The following is a 13,162-nucleotide window of genomic DNA, read 5'->3' on the forward strand; positions in this document are numbered from 1 at the left end:
TCACAACATTTTCTACTGGTTGAGAGAGGAACGGCTGCAATAGGTTGACTAAGGATGGACTATTTTGCTGTGATGATGAGTGAATTTTTTAGAATAATTCCATACTAGTTGTAAAATAGGGCCCCAAACAACCGACACAGCATCTTTATCTGGCTTCATCCGTGTCTTAATCTTCGGACCTTTCCATCTTCACAACACCTCACAGTGACTTAGTCGCACCACGTGTGATAAGAAGTGCTACACTGAAAATGATCGGGTCTGAAACGGTGTCTCACGGCGCAGCGTTCCAGCCGCTGTGTAATTAAATACACCAGCGTGCTGGTGTATTAAAAATTCATATAAAAAAAATTGCTATTCATTATGAACCGGTACATTGCCCAACCCTAGTAGTAGCAAGTTTCTGCCATCGCCGGCTGCTTCTCCATGTCAGTAATTTGCGAACTGATTGTTTTGGTTCAATATAGATGGAGCACATCCAGGAAAAGGTTAACTGAGGGGGTTTGGAGATACAAACATTTGTTTCGAAGCAGGAAGTAAATGCAAAAATTAACCCGACCCACAGCGCTGACGTTTTTTTTTTTTAGACTGACGAGTATAAACGTGTCACACACTAAAATAAAAGCTGTGATACTGGTGAAGATGTGAAGAATAGGTTTTCTAATTTCTAATTAACTTCCTGATCAGGGCTCTATGGCTGCTACAGCATATGTACTCAAAGTCACCGAGGAGAGTTAGACTTTGGCTGAATGTAAGAACTTGTAGTCACAATGTTGGATCAGTCAGACATCTCTCTGATGCCGCCCTAGACGTCTAGACTGGTGTCCATAAACTGTATGTGTCAAGAAAGCGGCGTGAATTCCTGCTCTGTCATTATGCTCAAGTCCTCCTTTTTGTCCTCAGTGTGTCTTGGCCCCTTCCATCCACTGCAGAGGTGAGGAAATCAGTGATCAGGACACAGGAGAACGGGGGGAAGCAGATGAACAGAGAGGCAGTAAACCGGAAGCGACACAAAGCGCATTACAGCGGTGTTGCATCACAGTTTGAATGCGCCGAGGCATTTTATTTGGCTTGTCTTATTATAAAATTTCCATTCACGAGTGCTGCCTGCAACGCGTCAAATTTCCGATCTTAAACATATTTGAAGTGCGCATGAGAAACTCTCACACAGCCGCTGCCGCGCACCGCTGCAGCCCAGAGCTACCTCGAACCGTTCGGCTGCTCAGAAACTCATTCGGTTCAAACATTTTCTGAAAACTGTCGCTGCGGGCCACGGCTACAAAGACTCCGACTGCCGCTTGTGGTTTAGTTCGTTAAACGTTGCGTGGATCGGTTTAAGAAGGAGATAGTCGCTGCTCATCACCAGTGAGTTTTCATGCAGAAACTTTGAGTCACAGTTTCTTGATGCTGTTTTAATTTGCCTTAAACTAACTGGAATTACTTTTACTCTTTTAACAAAGTTTTTTTCAGTTACAAGAACGAATGGCTTACCTGTTATAATTGGAAAAATTGCTCTGCTCAGTTTATTTAAAGCAAACAGCAACTTCTGGATTTAAAAACAAAGATGCCAATGTGCAAAAAAAAAAAACTGCATGTGCTAATAATTAGTCCAAATACTTGTGGAGCTTTGTTAAAATCCGAACGTCTTTTCCTGCTGTCTTTCGTAATCGAGCGACATGATCCCATAATCTTATTATCCCTTCCCATCAACACATGATCTGAACTGACAGCTTGTGGTATAAAGCACAAAGTGGACATCCAGCAAACAGCGTGTCAGTAATACACGGCTCGTGAGGAAAATCCAGCCAGTGCGATCTGCGTGTAAGCGAATATATTGTACTTACACGTTGCTGGACCCTGACAATCTGCGTCAGTACGGATGACAACCTCTTAAGCCTTGAGCTGGGTTAATGTCTGGTCCTAATGGGCGGCTCAGTGACACAAATATACAGAGCTCACGTTACATTTTACTTCTCTTTAGGAGGAGCGGTTCTCACTAATTACTACTCACCAGCCAGGCTGAAGCTACGACTGTGGACACGCCGAGGTCACGTGCCCCCCATCACTGTCAATTGTGTTAGCCATTTTACACTGTGATAGCTTTGTAGCAAAAAAAAAAAAAAAAAATGTAATAATGCTTCACTTCACTTTTAAGGGGATATTTTACAAAATCAACCCATGTGCACTCAAGTTTCTACAATCTGGTTATCTGGACCCTAGGGGGTCGCAAAATGTTTGATTGATTACACATTTTCATATATATATATATTTTTATAATTTTATAAATTTAATCTTTTTCAATCCAACATATTTTAGTAAAGGGATAAATGGAGGCAGAAGACTTTATCTTTCAGTCAACACTTGATTCATTCAGCGATACACGAGCTGTTTCACCCAGAGCGCCACACTAGACCTGTCAATCTAAGCCTTGTATACACCGCAGGCCCCGCCCCTATCGCTGCTGGGCCAATCACAAGGCTGCATATTACACGTTGACTCTGTCAGGTTCCCCACAATTGGCCCGAGAGCCAGGTGCTTATCGCTTTGTTTTATTTTCTTTATCTTTTCATTTTTGCATGTTTGAAATTAAAATATAATAGTATAATTAAACCTGTGCATTATTTGAATATCTTAATGTTGAATGCAAAGTTATAATAATAATGTATATTTATAAATAGCACTAGTTTAATATAGAGCACACAGTAGGTAGGGGGTCCCTACTTAATCTCTCATCAGTTTGATGATCTAACAATACATACACAATGTCTAGAGAGAAGAGAAAATGTCCTCATTTGTGTTGCCCAGGGCCCCTTTTTGTGGTGTTCCAGCTCTTAAGAGGCCGTTTCTGAACTCTATTTCAACCTTGGTTCTATATACGGTGTAATATATTTGATTTGAGTGTGTCCTTTGTTTTTTTCTATATATATAACATGTACTATGTTACCAGCCTTTTAAGAAGGCCATGAATTTTTTTATAGTGAGCCAAGCAAGAAAGAACTTTGTTTTTGTCTGAATCAAGTCAGAAGCATTTATTTGTGAGGCTCTTTTAGAGAGGGAGTTGTCACGACAAGGTTTAGTAAGCAGAAAGGACATCGGCGTAGATAAAAGTAAGAGCAAGAGGAAAAGGTGCGCTCCAGATTTTTAAGAGGGGGGCAGTGTTACTGGCTGTATGTGCTGCGCCACTAACACACAATGGATGTCTGATAAGGGACTTTCTATTATGGCTTCCACTGTAGCAGGAGCTGATAATGAAATCATTTCAGAGGATAAATTGCTTTTTAAAAAGAACAAGAAAGGTTAATGTGAGCATTTGCAGACTTTGGGACTACATTGCGTGTCCCTTGTCATTACACATCAATTCTGAAAGTGACTTTTTTTTTAAAATTTATTTATTTAAAAAAAAAAACAAGTAACCAATTCATGTAATGGCTGTTGTTTGCTCATAGAGGTGGGTCACTCCGCATTGATTGGAGTTATTCACGCTCGGTGAAACAATGATTTTGTGAGTGCACCATCCCTAAACAGACCTCAGTCTAGCCTCACTCCACCTTCCCGGCTTGAAATTTCCACCATCCCATTTATCCGCTCATCAAGCCTCCACTCCTGGCTGTCTGATAGCGCCTCGACCTCCCAGGCTCCTGTCTACACAGCCGTTACGTCCTAGCTCCACGAGAGATAATCTCTACCATTTCTCACTTTTGTACTGTACTGTACAGTCTGAACCTCATATGGGTGTCATATGTCTACAGTGGACACGCCGTCTATATTCTGTTAACTGACTAAAATTAATTCCACGAGCTCCCTGCTGTGTCACAAATAGGGAATGAAATGTTAGAAGGCTTCTTTGCAGACTCCAGGAAACCACTGTTGCAGCCAAGAAATAGTCTGGCATGCATCCCCTGAATTAATGGAGAATTTAGATTTTTTTAAATAATTGTCCAAGCTAAGCTAACCAGCTGTTTGTTTTACATCCCACAGATACTTGATCAGTTTGAGATCTAGTGAATTTGGATATCATTGCTATGGGGTGGGGATTATCTGGTCTGGTCTGGGTGGGTGCTACATGTCTACGGCCATTGTTATTCACATTATTCACAACGTTTTAATGTTGTGGCTGATCGGTGTACATGCTAGCGTACGACGTGAAGCAGTTCCTTAAACGGCCACTTGAGGCTGCCTTCAGAAGTGACTAAATCCCCACAGACCTCCATGTTAGAGTCTCCAACTTTACAGCAGAAATAAACATGTTTACAACCTGAATCACTTGGGGTGGATTTTTACATAACTTACATGTTTAGATCTTATTAAGACCTAAGGAAATGCATAATTTAGGGCCTGGCAGTTTTGAGTGACGGGTGGATCCCAGAGAAAGACCGTCGAGACCTCCCATCTTATATATTTCCAATAATATCTTACGATCATCTGCAGCACTGATTATACCAACTTTTACCACTCAGTTTTATTCCATATTGTTGTTATTGAGAACTTTTAAATAGATTTTACCAATATTACTATTTTTTTGTACTTGTAATGCGGCGTTTTATTTTGAGACTCAGCAAGCAGATGGGCACTGTAGGTGAAAATAGGACGCTTGTCAGGGACTATTTTTGTGGTGGATTAATTCATATGTGGTGCTCTTGTGAGAATTTGGGCCAGCAGTATGTTTTGGATTGAAATGGTAATGAAGGCAACAGCTAGTTTAACCGTAGGGACAACAATTGCACAGAGCTGCACCAAGGAGGCTTTGGATAAACATTATATCCTTGTTAGTCGGATTTAATCCTTGGTGCACTGGGCACTGTCAGATGGGCTGTTGACAAGGCAAATATATAATAATCCAGTATAATTTAGCTTGTATCACTCACCACGGTATTAAATCATGTCCTTGTCACTTAACATAAGAGTCTCCAGAAAACCAATCCTCAGGCTTTCCTTCCTTATTCTCTCTTGGCCTCTCCTCCCTCCGTCTCTCTTGTTCCTTGTCTCACCATTTGAACCCAGTCGGTCATTAATATTAAAAAGGAGGGTGATTCCTCAGGGCTTCCTTCCTCTATTTTCATCCCTCTGCTTCCTTCCTCTCTCATTCCTTCCCTTTGTCACCTTGTTCCTCTCCGCTCTCCTTTACCCCACAACTTCATTGTATCTGTAGAGGGGCAATTCCGCTGTGCAAACCGTATATGTCGATGGATATCTCATCAGCTTTATTGTTTGTTTGTTTTTTTATGTTTTGAGCCTCAAGAATAAGATGCTGTCCAAATCTGAGCCAACAGCAGCTGGTCTTGGAGGTTTTGTGATTGAGTACAAACTACTGACTGCATATGAGCACGGTAGAACCCTCCATCACCTCCCCGACAGGTGTCCAGATGAGCTGTTTTGAGGCTTAGTGTGAGTAGCATCTTGCCATTGTGGTGAGTCCGGTGAATGAAGCCACGGCAGAAAGCTAGCAACCTGTTGGCCCACCTACTGTCAGTCAATGCACCACCAAAGCTGGACATTGTGCTCAACTATAAACCTTGATATCGTTTCGCATTTTTGGAGCTGCCCTCGAGTGGCCATTTGAGGAACTGCAGGTTTTGTCCCCATAGGTTTCGGTATGAACATTAAACAAAATCACCATGTGAGGCTTGTTCATTTAACCACAAACCCATTAGTATGGACATGGGTCTTCTGAGGGTGTCCTGTGGTGTCTGGCAACAAAGTATTGTAACTGGGGTCTTTTGGGTCCTATGGGTTGGGGGGAAAGGCTTCTGAAGGAGTAAAGAAAGCCATCTATCAGTGAGTTTACATACACATGTTAACACACTAGGTGGCAATATTTGTGTTGTCAGTGAGTTAATACGGCCCCTTTTCCTGCTGACCTATTACATCATATAATAAACAAGAGACCGGCATTTCAAACAACAACCAGATGGATGATGGTTCAGTTTTTTAATCTCGCACATAATGTGCACGCTACTTACGGTGCAGATAAGGTGTGCGCTATCCCCGAGGTGGTTCTTCTACCGGCTCTATTTACCTTCATCTTCTGCAACCGACTTACTTGGATATTTTTGTTCAGGGGTCATACACCAAAGCCTGCGCACTTGCGTTGTCTGGTTAAATCCCAGTTAAGCGTATACATGCTGGAGGAGATCGATTTCCAATCACATTATCTGGGTGTCTTAATCGGATAAGGATAACTCAGATTTTTAGTCGGAGTAATGTGTTTACATGCCCTAAGGTTGTCCAGTTAAAGTCAGATTAAGGCAATAATTCATTTTTTTCATGTGCATGTAAACATACTGGATGTCAGATTGGAAAACCCTTCTCTGAACAGAGGAGTATGCCTAAGATATGATTTGCCATCAATTTACAATCCAGTCTTAAGTTTTGTCCACAAGAAGTTTCAATCCATTCACACCTCGAGACTGAAGCCACTCACTGACAATACTAGATACCTACCTCGACGACAGGTGAGTATCCAGCCGGTAATGGAAATGAATTGCACCAGTTTCTGGTAAATCAAGTGACACCCACAGAGTTCTCAACCTCCCACCAGTCCCTCAGAACTGAATAAACTACTCAGATGAAATGTCTTCCCAAAACTCAACATTGTTTAAACATTGTTTAAACAGAAACCCAGGAAACGTAACATTTTACAAGCCTTCAAATCTTTTTTATATAGCAATTATAACCAGAATAATCACTAGCAGAGAGAGAGGTAGTAGTTTTTGAATGGGAGTCAGTTGGAGCCAGAGACACTTTGGCATACATGCTGGCATTTCACATTTCTATTTAGGCTTCATCGTCAAGTTATGGTAGTTGCCACATGGCCTCGTACCATCTCCTTTCTGTGTGCGACAGCAGTGAGCATGGAGTTTGGTTGCTTTGCTGAAAACTAGCTACTATTGAACAGTCATCAGGTCAAACACATCCAGTGATGAACAGAGCTTTGGAGTTCAGAGTCCAACTCCATCAATTCAGGGATGTTTTAGGAAATTTGATGCAAAAACGGTGCCATGACTCAGCTCCCAGTCATCCAACAGTCCTACACAACATCCTAATGGCACTGTTCAGTACCAGTGCGGGAGGTACCCTTAATCCAGGAAGGTGGAACAAAATAGTATGGAGATTGATGAGTGAACTGGCATGTGAGGGGATAAAATGAATAGGAATACATTATTTGGAAATTAGCTGGTATTTTTTGGTCTCAGCAGGTATTTGAAATTAATTGTAAATAAATAGGCTAACGGGTAAAATCACAGAGGTGTGTAAAATTGTTTCGATATTCCCTTAGTGCATTACCTTACATTTTCACCAGTTTACGTTATTTATTGATGATCTAAACTGACAGATTGAAAATAGCAACACAGCCAAGGACTCTGGAATAAACATACATTTTTTATGTAAGTATACAACAGCTAAAGAATGATATCCCACTTTAAACAACAAAAACTTAGTATATCCAAGTTTAGTATATTTCCAAGACGGAGACTTAACAGTTTTCTTTCCTTGAGAGCTGTGTTCAAATATGTTGCGTTCAATGTTTTCTTGGCAGCTACACATAAACACTGTGGTGTACAGAAGGAGTACACATATTTATCGGAGAAGTTGATCTATTTTAAGCCGTAACACCTCATTTCTAATTTAATGTACCAAATACAGACAGTTTTCCTAGCTCTCAAATGGGAAGAATTTGTAGCCATCAGTTGTAGAAGGTCAGCTACAGGCAGCAATGACCATTCTACAATTTGAGACCCAATTTGTGTGTGCATTTGTTTAAATTTACAAATTTCCATCAAGTATTCTTATTAACGTTTCCTGTTACCAACAAACCAACTAATGTTCAGGTAACTGTCACAAAATGTGGTAGTGATTTCTACCGTGTGCATTTACTTTGCCCTGCTCAATGTCTAAATGTCCATATTTGTCTCGCTCCCAGTGTTGGGATTTACATCACAGAGCTACGTCACAGAGCTAGGGTCATCTCCACCACAACCATTATTTAGCTGATACGTCTTTTTTGCCCCCTTTCAGCACAGCTACATGTGCTAATTGACATACCTTCAGTGTCTGTCACTCACACCGATCAGTTTAAAAAAAGTTGTGTTTAGATTGCATCAGTAACAAGCAGGATTGTCTCTAGATGCTTTACAGAACACAGCCTGGAGCCCCCAAAGCATGCACTAAGGATACGGTGGCTTATATGTAACAGGAAGCAACATGGAGTCAGGGATGGGGGTAGCTGGAAGGGATAATCAGATGCAAGCAGATACATTCATACAAGCATCTGGTTGAAGCACATTAGCATTCATATATACGAATAAAATATAGATGAACGAGATTTCATGACACACATATGATACATATTAGATTCATGGTGGATAAACTGAAGAGAGCCGGCACTCAGAGCATTTAATATGAAACAGCTTAGCGGGTATAAAGTGTGCTCATGAAGTTAATGTCATGCAGATTAACAGGAGGTAGAAAGGCAGAAAACTATGTCAAGGATAATGGCTGTTTATATTACAGGTGAGTGGGCCGTCGTAAATGTAAGATGAATCATGAGCGCGCGTGGGTTCGTGAGGCCAGGTCGGAAACAAGAAGAGCGTCTGGCTCTTGATCTCCAGACTGGGACCTGGATCCGCTAGGAGGAGAGTCTCGTCGTCAAACACACTGCCTCTAGTTGTTCTTTTTGAACCACAAGTGAGCCTGCGCTCTGATAGAGATATATTCTGCAGGGGTGATATGCTACTATGAGGTGGCTGAGATGTGATGGAGCCTTCCCTTAAAGGGTCTTGTGTGTGAGAAGAAGGCTTTGACAGTGCACTGTATGCTGGATTTAAAGGGGGAGCCAGTGAAGACAAGCTGAAGTAGGCCACTTTTTCCTTTTCCGTACACTCACTGGAGCTGTTTGTATTGACTTTTTGGAGAGTTATTTGGACATCCTGAGAATAAGGATTAGTTTATCAGCATCACTAATGTGACCTAATGTTTGTAAATGGGGCAAGACTGGGCAGGTAATGGAAGGCGGTAGTCTTAAAGGACATATCAACTAAGTCCAGATAAGACCAGTCCATATAATAAATAGGAATAAAAAAAAAAGTGTCTCTAAAGTAAATTATTCCAACTTTATCGGCAGCTGTTGTTTAGGACAAACACAGAAACCTAAGAGGGTTTGACCCTCTGAAGTCAATGGACGTGCCTGTGCGTCCAAATCACATGAAAAATGTAAGACGACGTAACGGCAAGACGCAGAGTGCCACCTTCAAACTGTATACTAGTTTTTAAATTGTGTTGACAGGCCATCACTAACGAGCTTCCAATGCTCAAAAGCAAAAAAACAAAACAAAAATAACATGACAACAGGTGGAAAAGGGCATACCATCAACCAATCAGGATATGATGTGTCAATAGTTGCTAAGGAAGAGGGCAAAGTTGTGGGAGTGACGCTATATTCAGTCTATGGAGTGACTGCAGCCAAAGAGAGAGAAGCCAGAGATTTGGGACTTTTAGATATTATTACTTATCGTTACACCTGATAGTTTTGTAAATGGTTGTAAATAGTTGTACAAAATTGCATTTCCTGCATTTGTACACAACCCCTTGAGATTTACACTGTAGATTTACATTCTAAGTACTAAAAAAAGGTTTGTTCACAGTGAAATATCTAACTTTTTTATTGTTTTAGTTTGGCTTTTGGTCCAATGTGTTAATACAGTTTGTCATAATGAAAAAAAATATTGTAAAATGACACAGTTGAGGTTGTGCTGAAAAGAATGATGCCAAACAAGGCAATGTAAACAGTTTCTGAGATGAAAATGGTAAAAACCAAAAATAGCCAATTATACTCTGGACTCCAGAGGGTTGAATAAATGGTTCAGTGTCATCCGTTGGGAACATCAATTTCTGCAGTAATTCCTCATGATATATATATAAAAAAACATGTAAAATGTGAATAGTATCGTCCCTAGCACAGAACCCTACAGAACTCTATATACATTTCGTGTGTGTTAGGATCACGGACATGAACCACCTACTTATCCTACTCATGAACGTACACACACACACACAGTTGAGTGATATAACAGTGTTTACATGGGGCTGTGTGCCGAGCATGGGGTCAGGATTGCACTCTCCAGGTCAGGACTGCTACATCTGTCACTCCACTCATTCACGAATAGCACCAGAGAGGGATGAGAGAATGTGTGGAGCGAGACAGAGTGATGAAGTGTAGGAGTAGAGGTGCTGTAGAAGAACAAAATGGCTAAATAAGTTATTTTTTTATCAACATATTTTTTATTTAGCTGTGGAGGTGGAGCACGCTCACAACTATTGATCAGTTTTATGGCAGCTGTTTTACACTCGAGTCGTCGGTAAGCCTGACCCTGACGAGCATCATTACAGTTTAGCTGGCTGTAAGCCCTTTCGTCCTGATGTCGTCGTATGCATGTGTCAAACTTACAATGGTTTTAGTGGGGTCATCCGAGGGTCTGTGTTCGTCTCTGCGCATGTGATCAGCCTCTTCGTATCTATTTGCTGCAGTGGAAACTCATCCAGTCTGCATCTGGCTGCCCTTGGGACAGCAATCAGTCCAACGCACTTGCAAAATCGCATTCCAGCTCCAACGCTGCAACGTAGTGGAAGTCGGTAATCTCATTACGGCAACTGATCAGCTGGTGGTAGAAAGCGAGCCTGCAGCATCTGATCCTACATGGGGCTTAAGTTTAAACAGATCCCACATCGCAGACACACACGCTGCATCAAAACATGTTGTGTAGTCTAATGTATCAAAGACTTGGATCATGTTTTGGCTAAAGGGTTGCAGCTAATAATTAATGTGAAGGCCTCAGTTGAACCATGAATTGGCAACCTCTGCCCAATTTCTGAGGATTAAATCCTGGTAACAACTGGAGGAGGGCGAAGGTTGCTTCAAAGTAATGAGGAGTTCAGACACAAAAAATAACATGGTGTTGTTTGGATGGGATCTTTGCAAAAAGGCAAAGTTGTTCTGAGCCCTTTTTGTCGATGATGTGGCTCTTTTGGTATTTGACTTTAATGGAACAGACATTTGACAGCAACAAACATCAAACCAATGTGCTTTTCATAAACAGTCAATAGCCATGTTGTTAGCGTGCCCTCACCACGCATCATCCATTATCTCCTGCTTGGGTTTAGACAAGAAGTGTGTTATAAAATATGATATGTGAGATATCATGCTCAAATTGTATCACCTCTATATCATATTATTTTAACTTCCATGTACATCAGCATCCAAATATACTCCCATTTAGTAAGAAGAACGGCAGAATGGCAGCAGGTGCATCACTAATGGAGGTCAAGACTTATAAACCAGTGGAAATGGTGACTATAGGGTTAAAACTGGCATTTATGTTGCATGTGTTTCATTCCACCACCTGGTTTTAAGCTAAAGGTGGCTAACTACATTTAATTGTGACGAAGAATTAAAACTTGTAATTTTTTCACTCGGTGAAGTTTCACTTTCAGTTGAACCCAGATTCGTTCTGAATCCCCTGAATCTCATTCTACTCTTCTTTACGCTCTCATTCACGTCTCCGTGTTACATCATAACACACCACGTCTTAAAAGGACTACATCTCCCGCACTGTTCTGTCTACACTGATGCAGATCTACACTTATTAAAGCCCACACCTCGATGTGGTATTTAATGTTGCACGTTGCATGTGCCAGAGAGAGCCCGAGGAAGAAAAAAATTGCAGCTGTAACACTTGCTGAATTACTTATGTTCAAGACTGTACACTGAATACCACTTAGGTTTAGCCGTGGGAATACTTACCTGTTAAATATCACATTTATAAAAGTGACTTTTTTTTATTATTAATGGAGGTCAAGTGCAGTTTTTTTTTCTTTAAGTGTGGGCTTAGCAGCTTATATCAGCTTGGTTAGCAACTCAATACACAGCGGGATTATTACAGCTTTCGTGTTTGAGTTAAATATTTTTGTCGAATGGCCAGATGTGACCCTTGAGTCTTCAAACACTGTGGAGTTTTTTTGACACATTTTAATAAAGTCTGTTTCTCCACCTTAGTCGTACTTGCAGATAATAACCTAGAGACTTTAATGAAAGCCGTATCTAAATTCAAATCACCCCCCAACCTCCTTCATTTCTCCCATCCCGTCATAATGAAGCTCATTTGCTCTCTTTTTCCTCTCTTCTTACGGTTTGATCTGTTGAAAGCGCACACAGACACACATGCACAGACACTAATTACTGTCTTTTTCTGCCTCTTGTCCTCCAACACCAGTCCCATCCTTCTGGGGTCTGGTGAACTCAGCCTGGAACCTGTGCGCCATAGGGAAGAGGCAGTCCCCCATCGACATCGAAACCAGCCACATGATCTTCGACCCGTACCTGACCCCCCTCAGGCTCAACACAGGGGGTCGCAAGGTAAGAGACGAACTCACTTAAAGACATTAATCTTCGCGCGAAAACACTCCCTCGGTGATCGTCAGCGGAAGGGAAGAGCAGACAGAACTCATCCAACATCGCGATACCGGCGGGACTGTCCTTGTCTGACAGCCGGGCTTTAATTCATCACAAAGAAAACACAACGCCGCCGCTGCCTCAAGAATCAAGATTCTCTGACACTTTTTTTTTTCTCCCCTTCTTCTTCGACATTCCCAGCTACATTTGACCGCGGGCTCAGGAGGAATTACAATTTTAGCCCTTTACACAGCAATCACGGTTAATCTTTACAGGCCAAAAAAAAAAAAAGAAAAAATCCTCTCTAAATCACTTTTAAACACAGCTTTTCCGTGACGTTGTACATTGAACCCTGGATTTATCTTGAGATTTAGTAGCGTATTCTAGTTTTTTTCTTTTGGCCGTGTTTAGATGGATTAATGCCAGACTGACGGGCAGATGTGAGAAAAGGTCACACATGTGCAAGTCGTACCAAATCCAGATGTTCCAGTTTCCACTTTTTAACTAAGTGGAGTTTTGTTCTTTTCAATATTTAATACTGATAGTCATATTTAACATTTTGTGGCAATCTGTAAATGTAAGGATCCTAAGCGAATGTAGGGCTCTTATGATGAAGCCTTGCGGAAGGCAACATAATAAAGTCATAGATCGTGTGGCCGTTGAAGAAATGCGTCTACCAAATGAAAGATCACAATTCAGATAGTATCCGAGAGTGATTAT

At 41.3% G+C, this 13,162-nt stretch overlaps 1 protein-coding gene across 2 annotated transcripts in view; it reads left to right on the forward strand.

The window, feature by feature from the left end:
* The window catches only part of LOC124997259 (carbonic anhydrase-related protein 10-like), a 96,424-nt gene that overhangs the window by 35,358 nt on the left and 47,904 nt on the right, over positions 1-13,162 (forward strand). For both annotated transcript variants that reach the window (XM_047570835.1, XM_047570836.1), the window contains exon 3: positions 12,264-12,406. In XM_047570835.1, the coding sequence (XP_047426791.1) occupies positions 12,264-12,406 (143 nt within the window). The remainder of the gene's footprint in view (positions 1-12,263; positions 12,407-13,162) is intronic.

This window comes from Mugil cephalus, chromosome 20 (genome assembly GCF_022458985.1).
Source record: "Mugil cephalus isolate CIBA_MC_2020 chromosome 20, CIBA_Mcephalus_1.1, whole genome shotgun sequence".
NCBI classification, from domain to species: domain Eukaryota; kingdom Metazoa; phylum Chordata; class Actinopteri; order Mugiliformes; family Mugilidae; genus Mugil; species Mugil cephalus.